General features: G+C 42.9%; 1 protein-coding gene across 1 annotated transcript; it reads left to right on the top strand.

Annotated features, from left to right (window-relative positions):
- Nucleotides 1–841: 841 nt before the first annotated feature.
- On the top strand, nt 842–14,668 carry LOC115465131 (coiled-coil domain-containing protein 166-like). Its single transcript, XM_030195532.1, has 2 exons — nt 842–935; nt 13,531–14,668. Exon 2 carries the CDS (start codon nt 13,551–13,553, stop codon nt 14,481–14,483), a length of 933 nt encoding a protein of 310 aa, XP_030051392.1. The 5' UTR covers nt 842–935; nt 13,531–13,550; the 3' UTR covers nt 14,484–14,668.
- Nucleotides 14,669–18,931: the final 4,263 nt, after the last annotated feature.

The following is an 18,931-nucleotide window of genomic DNA, read 5'->3' as shown; positions in this document are numbered from 1 at the left end:
GGGAGGGGGTGGTGTTTCACTGTCACATTTTCAATAGTGAGGGGCAGGTAAGCTCCGCAGGACTCCAGGGAACCTGCCTGCCCTGTCCTTAGTGACTGAAAACACAACATTAAAGCACCACTCCCCACTGGCAGCAATGCAGATGGAGGTTCCCACTCAGCTTAGAGGGAACACTGATGTTGATGGTAATGTGTTTTATATTATGGATACTTTTGTTTGTAAGAAAAATATTTTGTTCTAATAAATATTTGTTAAGTGTATTTACATTCCTTATTGAAACATATATTTGTAACTGGATTATGAAAGAGAAAATATTATCTTGGTTTATATAGGTTTGTTCATTTGGTATAGAGAGTTAGCTCACTTGGATATAAGTTTCCCATGTGGGTCCTGTGATATGTGCTGGCATAAACTTGCATTGTGGTGTAACTGCGTTGTTTCTTCACTAACCTGATGAAGAGAGAATAATTCTCAAAACCTTGTCAGTGATATACTGATAGTCCAGTAAAAAGGTTATCACTTGTTTGTTGACTCTTATTTCTTCATTTGGTTTGAGATTTATATATGAATAAAATACCACTTTTTTTTAATATCTAATCTTGCAGTTCCTATACATAGTCTAAGTTTGTTACCATTAAAGAAAAGGCACTGAAGTAAAAATCCAGTCCGTGAGTCCTGCACAGTTCTGTTAGGCATGGGAGGGTTCAGACGCACTGCCTCTTTAAACAGCTGTCAGGCTGGAAATGCGTTCTGGAGAAAGCCCAAGCTCATGAATATTAACAAGCTGAAAGTTTCAGGAAGAACCAGTTGCTGCTGCATGCTTGCAGTCCAACTGATTTCACAGACCCAGAGATGTGAAAGAGAGAAACCTGCTGAGGATACAGCTCTGGAAAAGATCTTTATTGCATATAACAACATCTGCTGTTCTGTAGTAGGTAAGTACAAAGTGACTATAAACAGAAGCAATGGGCAACTAATTCAGGGGGCTGGATGTGTGGGAATTAAAGGATCAGGGTTTGAACGGTTTGTTGAAGGTAGCTAAGCAACAGGAAGTCTCAAACAAAAGTGCACAACTGTAAAAGCCGAACAGGAGAAAACTGCTGATCTGTGAACAGTGAGCCTGTGTCTATCCATTCTCTCTCACCAATTATGAGGATTTGTAACTTTCTTGCCATTTGTTCTACCTTCTGCCTAAATCCATACAAGTTATCGCTGTAGGTTTGTATTTTATCAGGAAACATTTAGAATGCTCTCCTCCCCTACTTACAACCTACATGCAGTTGAAAAAATTAAACTAGACTGGCTGTGAGCTCAACTCAGCTCCAGGATTCTGCATTTGTAGAGGTCATCCCAGGGCCGCCGAGGGGAGGGGGGCAGGGAGGACAAAATTCCCCAGGCCCGGGCCTCCAAGGGAGGCCCAGCGACGTAGTTCCACCCGCCCTCCGTCGTCGACTGTCTGCTACTGGGCCGGGCCCCCTGCATTGAAATCACAGCGCCTCTCACCTCCGTGTGAAAGCGCTGCAGGCAGCAGCAGAACGCCTCCCTTTGGGCCTCCTTCCCTCCCTCCCTCTAGGATAAGCAGCATAAAATCTGTTTCACTGTTCTGGGATCTTGCCAGGTACTTGTGATCTGGATTGGCCATTGTTGGAAACAGGATACTGGGCTTCATGGATCTTATGACTTGTGGCGACCCCTGAGGGTCTATTCTGTCACCTCTGCAATTCAATATCTTTTTGCGTCCCATAGCAACCATTACCTAGTCCTGTGGAATCTCTACTTAAGTCTCTGCAGACAACATTTTGCTGGTTTATCTCACATCCTACAGCTATTAATCTTCATCCTTTACAGCAGTGGTTCCCAAATCTGGTCCTAGAGGCACCCCAGCCAGTCAGATCTTCAGTGTATCCACAATGAATATTCATGAGAGAGATTTTTATGCACTGCCTCCACTGCATGCAAATCTCTCTCATGAATAGTCATTGTGAATATCCTGAAAACATGACTGGCTGAAGTGGCTCCAGGACCAACCAGATTTGGGAACCGCTGCTTTAAGTTCTGCTTAGATTCTGTTGCCTGTGACCTCTTAGCTTAAAAATAACTCTTTAGTTCTTAAGTGGAGTGGAGTGGAGTAGTCTCCTAGTGGTTAGTGCAGTGGACTTTGATCCTGGGGAACTGAGTTTAATTCCCACTGCAGCTCCTTGTGACTCTGGGTAAGTCACTTAACCCTCCATTGCCCCTGGTACAAAATAAGTACCTGAATATATGTAAACCGCTTTGAATGTAGTTGCAAAAAGGCAGTATATCAAGTCCCATTTCCCCTTAATACAGACAAAATAGTTTCTTGCTGGGTTACAAATCATGTATCTCCACCTTCTCTTGTCCCAACACTTTTTGGTAAACTGCAACCTCCGGTTAATTCCTTTCAATATTTGGGTGTTATCATCAACTCCCATCTAACTGTCACAGAACAGATTTCCTCAGTGCTTCGTTTATGATTTTTGCACTACACAAACTATATTCCATCTATTTTTACCTTGACACTAAGGTAATACATACTCTCTATCGCACTTACGTGACTTATCACCTAGACCAGTGGTTCCCTAACTGGTCCTAAAGGCACTCCAGCCAGTCAGGTTTTTTAGGATACACACCATGAATATTCATGAGAGACATTTGCATGCAGTGGTGCATACAAATGTCTCTTGTGAATATTGATTGCACACTTTCATGCACAAATTGCATGTCAGTTGGAAAAAAGTTAACTAATGGAGGACAAGAGTCAATACTGATTTTATAAAGCTGGAAAGACTGATAGGTATTTCTCTATCAATGATAAAGTGGTTGAAGGAGAACACTTACTAGGGAAATTGAGAAGGCAGGATACCAATAAATGGTCTGACCATGATAAAGAAAAGGTGGACACATCAGTAAGCTGAGAGGTAGAAAGAAAAGTGGGACAAATTAAATTGGAGGAGTGGCCTAGTGGTTAGAGCACCAGTCTTACAATCCAGAGGTGGCTGGTTCAAATCCCACTGCTGCTCCTTGTGATCTTGGGCAAGTCAATTAACCCTACATTGCCTCAGGTAACTCACCTTGAGCTACTACTGAAAAAGGTGTGAGCAAAATCTAAATAAATAATGGTGTGGCCAGCTAAATGTGTGGGCTAGGAAACAATCTCAAAGATTAATCTGTTATTGTCTGTAGCATGAGTTCCCAGAGGGTCAGTGATTGAGAAGAAGCACAATGAAATGAGAAAGGTGAAACAAAATGTAATCCCAACATTTCTGAATAAGTGGAAGTGTCATGATCACGTTACCCCCCCCCCCCCCCCCACCTTTTCTGCACCTGCATTGGTGCCCTATTTAGTTTAGAGTACTGTTTAAAGTTCTGACCCTAACCTTTAAGACTCTGTATGATGGGACTCCAGATTACGTATCTAATTTAACTATACCATATGTCCCTTCTCAAATCCTTTGATCCTTAAGCAATCATCGATTAGTTCTTCCATCTCCATCACAGACCCATTGGGAGTTAACAAGAACTAGTGCTGCTTTTTTCTTTCTAACACCTTTTCTCTAGAACAATTTGCCTCTGAGACTTCGCTCTGAAGCCCCTTATAAGAAATTCAGAACTAACTTTAAAACACACAGTAGCTTTAATCCTCCTTAGGGCTGACAGATTGAGAACAGAAGCAATCACAATGTTTTTATACATTTCTGCTTTTAATATATGAGTGGAATTTTTGTATCTTTGTGAGATTGGGTACTTTCCTGTCCTTTTTGGGGGGCATTATTATCTTTCTTTTGGAAGTTAATTTATAATTGTACATCGCTTAAATATAGCATGTCCACAATTTGGTGATTTATCAAAAACCAGAAATAAACATAAACATATGGTGGCTCATTTTCAAAACAGAAAAACGCCCAAAAAGTGGCACAAAGCAGCAGCCCCTCCAAATGACACATCGATTACAATTTATAACAAATTACTACTCTGCCTATGAAAATGTTTTCTGTTATTCCTCTTTGTACATCCGTATGCTGCACAAGCCGGCATGTTTGAAAATATAAGTGAGATTAAATAAAAATGTTACAAGCAATAAAGAATAAGTACATAAGTACATAAGTACATAAGTAGTGCCATACTGGGAAAGACCAAAGGTCCATCTAGCCCAGCATCCTGTCACCGACAGTGGCCAATCCAGGTCAAGGGCACCTGGCACGCTCCCCAAACGTAAAAACATTCCAGACAAGTTATACCTAAAAATGCGGAATTTTTCCAAGTCCATTTAATAGCGGTCTATGGACTTGTCCTTTAGGAATCTATCTAACCCCTTTTTAAACTCCGTCAAGCTAACCGCCATGACAACATGGATGCAGCAGCTCATGGTTTGCTTTGATTTGAGTGTACGGTATGGCCGGGGGATGGCTGTGCATGGGGAGGAGAGGCCGAGACCAAACTCCATGGCTTCAACTTTTTGACATGCCATCTCCTGTTCTCAGTCTAACCTCTGTGGCTTCAACTTTTTGACATGCCATCTCCTGTTCTCAATCTAACCTCTGTGACTTCCATTGAATCAGCCTGCCTCTGAGCTTTGGGCCTTCCCTGTAACACAACCCATCCTCGCCAAAGCAGTAAGTTGCATCAGTGAGGGCAGGATACGTCATATAGGAGACCCAAAGCCCTGAGGCAGGCTGATTCAATGGAAGTAGTGCTGCTACCAGGTCTGGCGACAAGGGAAAAAAGTTAGAGGAACCAGGGGGTGGGGGAGGAGAAGGACAGATGCTGGAACCAGGAAGGGAGGCGGAGGAAAGGGAGAGATACTGGATACCAGGCGCCTGCCCGTTCTAGACGCCAAAGTCACCTGCTTTGGCATGTGAGCTGGAGTTGGGGGCTCAATACATGTGACTTGTTATGTCTGTGCTGACTTAGATCCAACTGTTTATGTGAACTGCGGGATCGCAGTTCACATAAACAGTTGGGTCTAAGCTGGCGCAGGAGGAGGAAGTGACCTGCTGTGACCTCTTCTTGCTCCATGAGCTGTGCTGGAGGGCTCAACAACCAGCTCGCACACCACTGACTCCATGAATCAGCTCCTAGGTCCTCACCCGCTGTGCCAAAGGTTCTATCACCAGGGCAAACATCAGGGGTGACAAAAGGCGCCCCTGCCAAGTGCTATGATGTAACTCAAATGCAAGAGCCCCCTACCCCAAAAAAAGTATGGTCAATGCAAGAGTAGCTACGATGGATGGATGGATGAATAGAAAGTATAATCCCGCCTGGCCTCATGAGCCTCCCACCAGAAATCCACAAAATTAAGGTAATTAAGGAACCTCCTATCTACCCTACGATATGTCCCCCTCCCTCCAGTATTATTCAGTCTAGGGGTCATCATCATGTTAAATCCCCTCCCACAATTAGAGACCCTTCCTGGAATTGCAAAATCTCCTACTCATGACTATCCAAAAAAAAAATCCCCTGACCCCCATTCAGTGCATACAAATTAACCACGGTAGAAACCATCCCATTAATAGCAACCACAACCATCAAAAACTCCCTTCATCATCCCGTCTCACCCACTTAACCTCAACTCTCAATCTCTGGGCAAACAGAATCCCCACATCTCCTTTTTTGCACTTTCTAACTTATTAGAAGCCCAAAGCATCAGGGGGAAATGACAATGGTGCACCAATTTCTCAGTAACTCAGTGAAGATGGGTTTCCTGTACCAAACAAATATCCCAGCTGAAATGCCAGAGCTCCTTGAACATCAAGCTCCTTTTGAAAGGAGAATTAATCCCTTTAACATTAAGAGGCACCAACTGTAATGATGTGTCTCCCATCAAGAGGAAAGAGAAAGGGAATGGGACTTGATATACCACCTGTTTGTGATTTTTGCAACTACATTCAAAGCGGTTTACATAGTGTATACAGGTACTTATTTGTACCTGGGGCAATGAAGGGTTAAGTGACTTGGCCAAAGTCACAAGGAGCTGCAGTAGGAATCAAACCCAGTTCCCCAGAATCAGAGTCCACTGCACTAACCACTAGGCTCTCCTCCACTACACTCAAACATGAAACACCCTTCCCACAAGCAATACTTCCTATATACATCCCCCACACCCCACCCAGCCCTCACGCGAACCCCCCAACCACCCCCCTCCCCCAAGAACCTCCAGCGGGAATTCACTCCACTCCCACTCCATCCCACAAGGAAGTGACACCCAGAGAGAGTCCTCCAAGCAAGTAAAACATCACTAACTCCTTACCCTGCACCGCCCAGCCAAACATATACCCAACAAAACCCCTACTCCCCCACATCCACACAGCACCACCTCTTTCCTCCAAAACACACAACCACACACATATACTCCCTCACACTCCAGCAGAAGACAAACACAGCTTGTGTGACTGCATCTCTCTTCCCCCATCCTCCTCCCCCTACATATACACACTGCGTACTGCCTGCCCTGTGAGTCACAAAGCATGGCATGCAGACAGGCAGCACACAGTGGGTGTATGTGTGGAGGGGAAGAGAACGGGGGGGGGGGGGGGAGAGAGGGAAGAGAAATGCATACACATTCATTGCTCCAGGAGATGGCTGTTATAGAGCTGCTATGTTGTTATCTATCGCCCCTTCAGTCCGTTCAGAACTCGGCTGCACGTCTTATCTTCCACCTGGACCGATATACTCATATCACCCCTCTCCTCAAGTCACTTCACTGGCTTCCGATCAGGTACCGCATACAGTTCAAGCTTCTCCTACTAACCTACAAATGCACTTGATCTGCAGCCCCTCCTTACCTCTCTACCCTCATCTCCCCTTACGTTCCTACCCGTAACCTCCGCTCTCAAGACAAATCCCTCCTCTCAGTACCCTTCTCCACCACCGCCAACTCCAGGCTCCGCCCTTTCTGCCTCGCCTCCCCCATGCTTGGAATAAACTCCCTGAGCCCATACGCCAGGCCCCTTCCCTGCCCATCTTCAAATCCTTGCTCAAAGCCCACCTCTTCAATGTCGCCTTCGGCACCTAACCACTACACCTCTAGTCAGGAAATCTTGACTGCCCCAACTTGACATTTCATCCTTTAGATTGTAAGCTCCTTCGAGCAGGGACTGTCCTTCTTTGTTAAACTGTACAGCGCTGTGTAACCCTAGTAGCGCTCTAGAAATGTTAAGTAGTAGTAGTAGGTGCTCCCTGATGTGCCTGATCAGAGGCCTGTTCTCATGCTGTCTGTGGCGAAGTGCCACCTTAGCATCTCCAGTTCCAGGCGCACCCCATAGCATCTGCGAAATGTAAGTTTGAGAGGATGGGTTCATGTAGTAACCCTTCTTAGCTTAACAGACCAGGTTCCTGCATGACATGTTTTAATATGTTCCTCAGACAGGCTGTGACGGATGAAGTCAGCCAGTTTGGATGCTTGCTAGGATGTGTGGAGTCACTGCATGGCCAGAGGTCCTGGCTGGTCTTAGGTGGGCATGAAGATTATGGATGGCTTGGAGCACTTCATTGTTGACATCTGCTCTTTGGCATGGAGGTAGTGCTGACAAATAGGATTTATGACTGTAGTCTCTGCATGTATATGTCTATATAGGCGTGGAACAGCAGGTCTGACCAGAGATATGGAGTTTATCATTTCAGTCTTGCATGCTGGGGGTTCCATATGGTGATGTGGGCCATGGGGATAGAAGAGGGGTCTCAAGGCAATCCCTCAAACTTTGAATCTGCAAGTGACCCTGGGAACGTATGGTGATTACACATGGCTGATGCTGGGCTCATAGCTGAACTGCATAACAATTACCTTGCAAGGGTCTCCCTGATGTGTCTCCACACATGGCTAAATCATAGGATAGCAACCTTCGCTGGTACCTAAAGAGCTGCCTCCTGTGAATTATGCACAGTGGGTGTATGTGTGGAGGGGAAGAGAACGGGGCATCCAAATTCCTCCAAATTCTCCTACGGGCATCTTATCATTTAGCATGTACCAATCATTAGCACGTGCTAAATACGTTGGTGCACCTTAGAAAAAAGACTCCTAAAATAACAGCATATATGTGCATGTGTGTGCTCTTGCATGCATAATTGCCAAAATTCTGCTTCTGCTCTACTCTGTAAATATGCATATATCCTATATAGTGCAGTTTATTTATTTATTTATTTATTTATTTATTTATTTATTTATTTGTTGCATTTGTATCCCACATTTTCCCACCTATTTGCAGGCTCAACGTGGCTTACAATTTCCGTCATGACAGATACAATTGGTAATATATATAGAAACATGGATGATATAATGAACAATTAGGTACAAAAGAGAAGAATATGCAACTGGTATTACAGTACATATTGAACATGGAATACATAATAAATTAGGCAATACTGTATAGGGAGAAAATAATCTAATTGTTAAGTATATGGTGGAGAATTACAGTCCCATTATGAATCATTATGGTATGTCATGTTAAAGAGATGTGTCTTCAGAGCTTTACGGAAGTTAATTAGGTTTTGAATAATTTTCAGGTCAAGAGGTAAAGCATTCCACATTTGCGAACTCAAGTATGAAAAGCTGGACGCATGAATTATTTTATATTTTAGACCTTTACAACTGGGGAAATGAAGATTTAGGAATGTGCGTGCTGATCTTATAGCATTCCTGGGTGGTAGGTCAATGAGGTCTAACATGTAAGTCGAGGCATCACCATGAATTATTTTATGCACTAGAACACATATTTTGAAAGTTATACGTTCTTTAAGAGGAAGCCAATGTAAGTTTTCTCTTAGGGGCTTAGCACTTGCATATTTTGTCTTTCCAAATATAAGTCTGGCTGCGGTGTTTTGGGTAGTTTGAAGTTTTTTAATGATTTGTTCTTTACAACCAGCAAGAAGACCATTACAATAGTCTAAGTGACTCAGTACCATTGATCGCACTAGATTACGAAAGATTCCCCTAGGGAAGAAAGGTTTAACTCTTTTGAGTTTCCACATTGAGTGGAACATCTTCCTTGTTGTATTCTTAACATTACTTTCCAGTGTAAGGTTTTTTACAGGCAGGTGTACACGTAACTTATAATTTGCGCTCTGCCCAGATTCTGACTATCTCCAGCAATTAGGCATACACACTTATGCTTACACTGTCTCTGGTTTAATTACGCATACCTAACCTGCAGGTGCATATTTTCCCTGTTACAATAGTATTCTATAAAGGAAAATCGGCCCCTATGCTCCTGTATAGAATAGGTTTCTACCAGGCACCTAGTAATACAGTTGCACCCTAAGTCCCAAGGAGAGTTGAGCTTCAAGAACTGAAGGGTCTTTTACAAAGGCATGCTAGCATTTTTATCATGCGCTAATGATTAGTACATGCTAAACACTAGAGACCCCCTTAGGAATATATGGGTGTCTCTAACGTTTTAAGCGTGCACTAAAAACGTTAGTGTGCCTTTGTAAAATGGGTCCTGAATATCTGCATTAGCATCCCTTCTGTTCTCCAAATTAAACAGAATAACCTTAGTCATGTAGCGGACCTCCCAGATCAGTGGGGCTGAAGGATACCCCAAAGGCTGGTTAACAAATACTTTCGGTAGCGTCTGCAGCCAAAATTTCTGTATCGCTCTCAAAAATCCTCTCCCCAAGCACAGGGTCCCCTATTGGCAGGCTTTAATAGTAAAAGATAAAACTAGATAAGCACAGTAAACTTAAAGGAAAAAAATGTAACACGGATGCAGTTCTGAATTGTTATAAAATTCCCAAAAGAAGCTATAGGAAAATAAATAAGCAAATAGTCCATAATAGCAAAGTGAAATAGTTGCAAAAATTCTCTAAATGTTTCAAAGGATTTATAATCCTGGGTCTCCTCTGCAGAGTATGTACTCTCTTCCCTAATCTCACACATCCTTCACACCTCTTGACAGATTGAGCAGTTGTTAAAATCCTCACTCCCCTGTATTATGCCAGTTGTCTCATCTAGGGTGGTCGGCAGCCTCTCTCCTATCTATTAGTCCTTCACACTTCTATCTAGCTCCTGGGCACAGGTTAAACTCTGTGCTTCACTCCTCTTACTCTCTTTGGTAGGCAAACAGGTTTTCTGTGCACCAGTCACACATTCTCCTCTCTCTTTCTCTTTGGTGGCTCCGAGTTCCCCAGTATTCCCTTTCTCTTAGATCAGGCAGATCAGCAAAACCTAAGGCTACTAAGATCTTTCAAACTCTCAGCTTTCACCAGCTCCATTATTCCTCATAATCCATTCTTTTCCCTAACAAGGACTACAAGCTAGCAGTAGTTTCTCTCTCTCTCTCTCTCTCTCTCTCTCTCTCTCTCTCTCTCTCTCTTCTGAGAATCTGGACCAGATCACCTCAATGATCTATCCTTCTTCTTCTCACTGACACTCAGTGCTATGAAATGGGACAAACCACTCTGGGCCATAGCAGCCACAGATAACTTTGTATGGATAGCAGGTGCTTTTTCAAGCTTCTGAGGCAGCTTTTAGCTGAAATTCACTTTCTCAACCAGGTAGAAATGTACCCTGTCCTGTTAGGTCTTGGCAGCTCAGAGCAGCATTCCCAGGCAGTTCCCTCACCCCTGAAAAGAATCATGAAAGATCAAAAAGAATTTTAAAATATTTTGCTTTTTCCGGATCTTGCTAGAGATACACAGACGAGGCGCAAGGCTTTTTTCATTGATTATGTTTAATAGTTTTTGAGGGTAAACAATTTCAATCTTTTGACCCTAAACAGTTGGAGAACTTTTTGAGATCTAAGGAGGATGTTAATGTGGCAGTGTGGTCCTATATGTTCAGTGTAAGAGTGGACTTAAGAAATAGTTGTGGGGAGTGATTCTCTTAATTATATAATTTTGTTCCTGATTTCCTATTTCCTTATTTGTAGGATCTGTTTTTCTTTACTCGTGGGCGAGATTTGGATATATTATTTCCTTACTAATATTATCCCCCTGTTTGTTAAGGTACACTAATGGCTGCCCTGTGGCAACACTGACCCAGCCCATTCAGAATGAATGAGCTGTGTCGGCATTAGTGCATGGCTTATTAAACAGGCGGGTATATTTCCTCAATTTTCTTATTGCTATTCTAACTGAATTCCAATATTGGTGTTTATTTGTAATTATTTTTAAATTCATAAAGATTAAAGAAAAAATATTCAGCACTGTTAGTGCTTCTATACACATAGCTGCTGAACCTTTTTTCTGTTTTGTTATTTGATACCATATTTGTCCTCATGTACTTTGAGATCTTCCCAGCAAAACTTGGTTTAAACACTGTTGGTATTTCAATAGTGCACCTACTCTTTGGAGCTCCCTTCCTCCTATATTAAATTTAAGAAGGGCTTAAAAACTTTTTTTCTTTCAAAAGGCCTTTGATTCATAAACCATATTTTGTTAGTTGTTCTGGGTGGCTGCCAATTAGAGTTTGGGATTTTGAGACTTACAAGAGCAAGGCTTTACTTTTCTTCTCTATTCCTTTGATAATTGTAAATTATGCTCCTTTTGTAACCATTGTACCTTTGTTTTAAGTCTGTATTGATTTTATGTAAACTGCCGGGATAGTTTTCTAGTAAGCAATATATCAAATAAATGTGAAACTTGAATCTTAAAAAGAAATGACAACAAAATAACAAAATATTAATTGCAAGAGATCAGAAGATATATGAAAACTCATGAGTCTGCTTACAGCACAATGCTCTGAAGAGATGTGTTTTTTTTTGTTCTCTCTAACAATCAACAAAAAGGAACAGATAATGGTTGAGTTCAATAGCTTTTATGCAGGGGTTCTCAACCCAGCCCTTAGAACACACCAAGCCAATTTGGTTTTCATTATATCCGTAATGAATATGTATCAGTGATTTGCATGCACTGCCTCCATTGTATGCAAATCTATCTTCCACACATTCATTATGCATATCCTGTAATTCTGACTGGGTGTTTCCTACTACTACTGCTGCTACTACTACTACTACCACTTATGATTTCTATAGTGCTACTAGATGTACACTGCACTAAACACTTGAACATGAAGAGACAGTCCCTGCTCGACAGAGTTACAATCTAATTAGGACAGAAAAAAACAGGAGGGATAAGGGAATTACTTAAGGTGGGAATGATAAAACAGACATAGGTACTGAGGGATAGGAATTAAAAGCAGGGGTGGCCTTAAAAGGTGGGCTTTTACCCTAGATTTGAAGATGGCCAGAGATGGAGCTTGACATACTGACTCAGGAAGTCCATTCCAGATGTATGGTGCAGCAAGATAAAAGGAATGGAGTCTGGAGTAGGCAGTGGAGGGAAAGGGTACAGATAAGAGAGATTTACCTGATGAACGGAGTCCTCAGGGAGGAGTGTAGGGAGAGATAAGAGTGGAGAGGTATTGAGGAACTGCAGAGGGAATGCCAGGACTGGCTTGAGAACCATTGTTCTAATATCATCAAGTGGTAAGCCAACTTTTGAGTTATAGAGCTCGGGAGATGAAGAATAGGTGACAGGTTAAAACTTTCCACTTGTGTTCAAATGCAGAATCTATATGGTAAACAGAGGGGACATGAAATTCTGTGTTTCCTTAGCTTAGCAGGTTCCACTATATCTATACCTAGTAGACTTGTTTTTCTGAAGTAGGCTGTAAAAACTGTAAGGCTGTTTATAGCTATTTTGCATGCTGTTGTAGATTTGTTAACTTATATAAGAACATAAAAATAGACATACTGGGTCAGACCAATGGTCCATCTAGCCCAGTATCCTGCTTCCAACAGTGGCCAATCCAGGTCACAAGTACCTGGCATAAACCCAAATTTTCAATTTGTATTTTGTATTTCTTATCTTTTCATTACTTTTTTCCTCTTTCATTTTTTAAAGGCTGCATGTAGATTAAAATTTATAATTGCGATTAATCGCATGATTAAAGGTGTGTTATTTTTTCCCCCTCACTGCAGCTTCTTATGATTCTGGGCAATGGAGCATTAAGTTACTTGCCCAAAGTCACAAGGAGCTGAGGTGGGAAAAATAAATAAATAACATACCTTTAATCATACGATTAATCACAATTAAAAATGTAATTGAAATGCAACCCTAATACCTAGTTTATGTTTTTCTTTGAAGGAAAGTATACAGTTTCTACAGATTTCTATTACTGAGGGCATGAGACTCACCAAGGTGTTATAGAGTATTTTCCAGCCAAGGTCTTTGGGATTCCTAGCTCCATAATATAGATTGTACTGTTAAGCTAAAGCAGCAGCTCCTCTGGTTGCTCATAACCTTTCCTTCATTACCATTTAAAATAGTCATGGGGACAGAATAGTCCAGGAAAGAAAGTTAGGGTGATGGCAACAGCCAAATAGAGAGTTTATAATCATTTGGACTTGAGAACAAGGAATCTGGGGCAGAAATGTGAAGGGCAGCAAATGAGGTGGTGTCTATTTCAGGTGATCTACTGATGAAACCCTACATCAAGTGAAGGTTGTGAACTTCTTGTGTTTACTAGGAGAACTTCAAATTTTGAAATAACTTATTTTTGTGAACACCTCCTAGGTCTATTGCTGTGAGAAGACATGCCAGTCAAGAAAAAGCAGCCGAAAGAGAAGGGTAAGAACTTGAGAACGAACCCAAACCCTGCACAAGGAACTTCTTTAGGATCTGGCGAGGGGGCTGAAAGCACTGAAGAAGCCCCAAAAGCAGCCAAAACTGAGAAAGAGGCTCTGTTGCAACAGGAATATGATAAGCTCACAGCAGAGTTTGAGTGCCTGAGGAAAAAAATGGACCTACTACGGAATGAAAATGAGTTCCTGCAAAAGGAGGCCCAACAGATACGGGTGGACAGTCAGGAATACATGTCCTATATGTCTAAAAGGACCCAAAAACGCCAAAGTGCCATCATTACACTAAGTGACCAGAACAAGAAAGAGCTGGAGAAGATTGAAAAACAGAAAGAAGAGCTTCAGTTCCAGTTCAGAGCAAAGGAGGAAGAACTGAGGAAGAATCTGCTCCAGAAAGAGAGTGAGCTGCTCCGTATCAACAAAGATATTGCAGACCTTCAGTCAGTCAAAGATCTACAGCAGGAACAGCAGTCCCGGATCAAAGAGCTTGAAAGAGAAGTTATGGCCAGTAGGGGGAAGCATATACAGAACTTGCTGCAAATCAAGAGCAGTTTTCTTCAAGAAAAGGCTGCATTTGAGAACGGCACCCAGCAGCAAATGCTGACACTAACAAAGCAGGCACAGGAGGAGGCAATGTGCAGTATGATCCAAGAAAGTGAGCGAGCGATAGTAGAAAACCAGCAGCATCGACAGGAGCTCCTGCATTTAATCCGCCGCTCACGCATTCTGCAGGCACACAAGCTTCGCCTGGAAGAGCAGAATAAACAGCTGCTGTGGGAGAAACAATATAGCCAAAGCCTGGCACGCATCCGCCACCAGCGCAAGAGTGACATTCCACAGAAGCAGAGCGGTGAAACGTCATTCCAGTCAGCAACTGAGATAAAATAAAAGATGCCAACAAGCAGCTGTTTACTGGGACATAGTGGATCTGTTGGAGAAAAGTCTTTGTGTCAGCACGTTGCTTTCAGTCATCCCTTTTTAGAGCACCCTAACTTCCACTCACTCTGTCAACAAATACAGTGCAATCCGCTTAAGTGCAAGGGTCTGGAACCAAAGAAATGCATGCAGTTAACCAGCGCGTGCACTTAACCGTTGTGACCCAAAGAAGCTTGACATCTGATAAACATATGTACAGTACTGTTTATTATTATACGTACAGTATACAGTCTCAGTTAACTGACATTAGGCTTGCTTGAAGTAATCAGTTATAGTCGTCTGTACACTCTTGGGTCTGTGAGTTCCATAGACTACGTCTGCCAGACGGTAAAAACTGTCATAGCGCTAACATCCAGTGGCCTCCAGATAGGCCCGCATGGTGTTGAGACTCTCCAGCGCTCTTGCAAAAGTGACAGGAGGAGGTTGCTGAATTTCATCAGCAAGTGCCTCACTGCTCATTTCTTCATCTGTTCCATCATCAGCCGTTGTTGCCTGCGTGTAGGCGCATATCTCGACATCAGTGCTGTCTTCAGCTGTTTGTAGATCGTAATCAACAGCTACGTAGCGATGGAACTCCTCTTCAGTAACACTGACTGGGATGTCAATAACCTCTTCATCTGACGCGTTTGCAACAGCTGCATCTGTTTCGTCCCTCTCCACATCCTTAACAAAGCTTGCCCGCTTGTAGCAGTTCACAACGGTTGCCTGTGTAACATGTTTCCAGGCTTCTTTCTGCATATGTAGGGAATCCAACAGTGATAGATTACGAGCCAGTTCAACAGCACGTTTATCCTTACCAGTCTGGTTATCCATAACACTCATCAGACGGCATAGCACAAGCACTCGATAATGTTGTTTGAAATTGGCTATTATGCCCTGATCCATAGGTTGGATCAGAGAGGTAGTGTTTGGTGGCAGGAAGACCACCTTGGCATTAGTCAGCCTGACATCATCCCTGTGTGCAGCACAATTATCACAAAGCAGCAAAATCTGACGCTTTTGTGCCCGCATTCTAGTGTCTAACTTCTTTAGCCACTGCTTCCAAATTTCCCCAGTCATCCATGAATTTGCATTAGCCTCGTATGACACAGGAAGTCGTTAATGTTCTTGAAGCAACGGGGCTGTTTGCTCTTTCCAATGACGAGGGGTTCCAACTTCTCACTCCCATCCATATTGCAGCAAAGGAGGATTGTCAGTCGGTCCTTCGATGTTTTACCTCCAGTAGTTTCGGCATGTTTGAATGCAAGTGTTCCACCAAGAATCGCTCGCCAGTAGAGACCATTTTCATCAGCATTGAAAATGTCACGAGCTGTAAACTCGTTCAAGATGGTAGAAAGAACTGAAACAACCCAATTTTCAGCACCAAAGTCATCAGCGTCTTGTTTCTCACCATGCTGTTTCTTGAATTTTATGCTGTTCCTCTCCTTTCCAACAATCCAACAGTGGCTTTGAATTCAGTTAGTCCAAGACTTTCTGCTAGCTGGTTAGCTTTCTCCATAAGCAGTGGATCGCTGACAGGAAACTGTCTGCTCCTGACTCGAGAAAACCACCGAAGAAAAGCATCTTCTACCTCCTCAGCTTTTCCCGCCTGTTTTCGTTTCCGTTGTGGATTTGTATTGTTTTGCCAGTCTTCCAGAAGCTGGTCTTTTTGCTTCAAGACATGTGAAATTTGACTGGGATTGACACCATATTCTTTAGCAATAGATGCTTGACTTCGTTTGTTTTCTAATTTTTTAAGAACTTCTATTCGTTCAGCCTGTGTTAAAGTCTTACAGTTCCGCCGTGACGACGACCCCGGTGTACGCCCTAACAACATTCTTTCACTTATTCTGCCTGTGGCAGTTAAAGAGGCAGTAAATTTGAAATCTCATTGGTTGTCACGCCCCAATCGGCTTCCATATTCCATGCGCGCTCTTATGCGGAGTCTTACACTTATCAGTGGTGCGCTAAACTGAAGTTTGTCCCCATAGAAATTGATGGTGCCAAAAACGGGACCGAAGTATGGCATGCAGTTAAACAGAGCATGCGCTTATCCAACGTGCATTTAAATGGAGTGCACTGTATATATTTTTTTTACCACAGATCTTTTGCAGTAGCATGATAACTTTCAGAATCGCTGATTACTGCAGATATGTTACCTCCTCCAAGAGGAGGCCCAGCAAATACAAGTGGACAGTAAAGTGGAGGAGTAGCCTAGTGGTTAGGGTAGTGGACTTGGGTCCTGAGGAACTGAGTTCAATTCCCACTTCAGTCACAGGCAGCTCCTTATGACTCTGGGCAAGTAACTTAACCCTCCATTGCCACATTGAGCCTGCCATGAGTGGGAAAGCATGGGGTACAAATGTAACAAAAAAAATTTTCACTACAGATATCTTAAAATTGTTAGTATATGTTGACATCATATTATATCTATGTTATTTGACTATCCTTTCATGCTGTCTATTATGGTAGTTTGTATTGTATTGACATTTATATTTCTGTTATTTTATTGTTCTACAGTGCTATTAATTGTGTATATTTCTGATACTGTTTCATGTTAGTCTTATTACTAGGTTTCAGTTTGCTGTTTCCAAGTTTACCTCATTGATTGTGTTTATGCTGATATTTATTTGGTCATTTTACTGTTATTATTGTGTTAACTGTACATTGTGAATCTCTTCATAAAGATGGTAGTAAATCCAAATAAATTGAATAAATTAATAATTACTTTTCTTCAATTATAGTTTTATAGATGCATTAAACTCTCCTTTTAATTTTATTTTTTAAATATTTACGCTCCAAAATAATGTTTTTTTTTTACAGAAGCTTCAGTTAGTTTTACACAAATGTCACCCAAGTGCTCAAATGTTAAACGACAAACAATGATCCCACCAAGGAAAAAAGGTACCACAAGTGGGGTTAAAAATAACAGAGATGTGGAGGCATATTTTCAAAGCACTTAGGTGCCCTTTTACTAAAGCGTGGCAAGCCCACCACGGGCTTGCCGCAGAGTGATCTGACACTACTGCCAGACTTACCACAGGAGCCCAGTGGTAGTGCCTGCCCCAACCATGTGCCATTTCCAGGGGAGATAATTCGTAAAGGCTCCCCCGGGAAATGGCCGCACGGCAAGTGGTTCACTTACCGCACAGCACAACACAGAGATGGTTCAAAGTACAGAACAAAGTCCAAATGTCAAAAGAAAGCACCAAGAGCCTTCAAATTCTGGTGCTATAAATGTCACAAACCCCACGCTTGGTACCTTTTCACTCAGCAAGTCACAAATAGAGTTTTCCAGTGTAAATACGTGGAATGCATCTGGTCTGGGCTTCCAAGATGGTATTTTTGAATAACTGCCATGCCTGACTTAGTGTCCTAACCTTTGCAGCTGATCCTTTTAGCTTCTCTTTAACCATTTTCCTCATTTTTGTTGTAGTCGCCCTTTTGAAAATTTAATGCAGCTACAGTAGATTTCCTTTGCGGGTTCATCCCAGATAACTCAAACTTGATTGTGTTATGATCACTAAAAACCAACCTCTTCAAAAAGGCTTACCCCACCGATCCACCGTAAATCACCATACCCAGCAACACTGCATAACCAATGATCGTATGAGACAATAAACAATCTACATTCCCTTTGAACCTCATGGTGCCTGACACACACCTACCTCATCAGACCACAATTTAACCTTATGTATCTGTTATCAACCGACTTGGCGAACACCATTACGGTACTATGTAAGCCACATTGAGCTTGCAAATAGGTGGGAAAATGTGGGGTACAAATGCAACAAATAAATAAATAAAGGCTAGTGACTGGTGAGCAGGGGCGTAGCTACGTGGAACCACGGGGGCCTGGGTTCCCATAGGCCCTGGACCCCCCTGCCGATGACCCTCTCGACCCCCCTCCCTCCGCTAACCCACAGTCGCCTACCTTTGCTGGCGGAGGACCCCAACTCCCACCAGCCGAGGTCCTTTTCTTCCTTCGTTCTGTTTCTGAGTCTGACATCCTGCATGTACAACGGCGACGGCGGGGGAGGGTTGGCGGCGGGAGGGGGGTCGAGAGGGTCGGCGGCGGGGGGGGGTCAAAGTTGTTGTTGGTGTGGTGGTGGCGGCGGCGGGAGGGTCAGCAATGGTGGGGGAGGGGTCGGTGCCGCCCGGGGGGGCTAAAATGTGTCCCCTCATCTCGGGCTGTGGACCCCCCTCCCGCCAAAGTCTAGCTACGCCCCTGCTGGTGAGGACTGCAATATGTCCAGTAATCTTATAATTATTATTAAACAGAACGGGGCTCTAATCAATACTTAGGGATCCAGGCACCTGAACGCATCCAAAGCGCTCCAAATTGGAACTACCGCCCAGCTACTGCATGCCCTGGGTGGTAACACCATTTTTGATGTGCGTCTGAAACACACGGTAGAAAA

The sequence above is a fragment of the Microcaecilia unicolor genome, chromosome 3, assembly GCF_901765095.1.
Source record: "Microcaecilia unicolor chromosome 3, aMicUni1.1, whole genome shotgun sequence".
Classification (NCBI taxonomy): Eukaryota; Metazoa; Chordata; class Amphibia; order Gymnophiona; family Siphonopidae; genus Microcaecilia; species Microcaecilia unicolor.
The sequence above is the reverse complement of the archived record's forward strand: the minus strand, read 5'-3'. Positions and strand labels throughout refer to the sequence as shown.

Excerpts from the sequence above, each read along its gene's own strand:
- LOC115465131 (XM_030195532.1), top strand. The coding sequence starts at position 13,551 with ATGCCAGTCAAGAAAAAGCAGCCGAAAGAGAAGGGTAAGAACTTGAGA.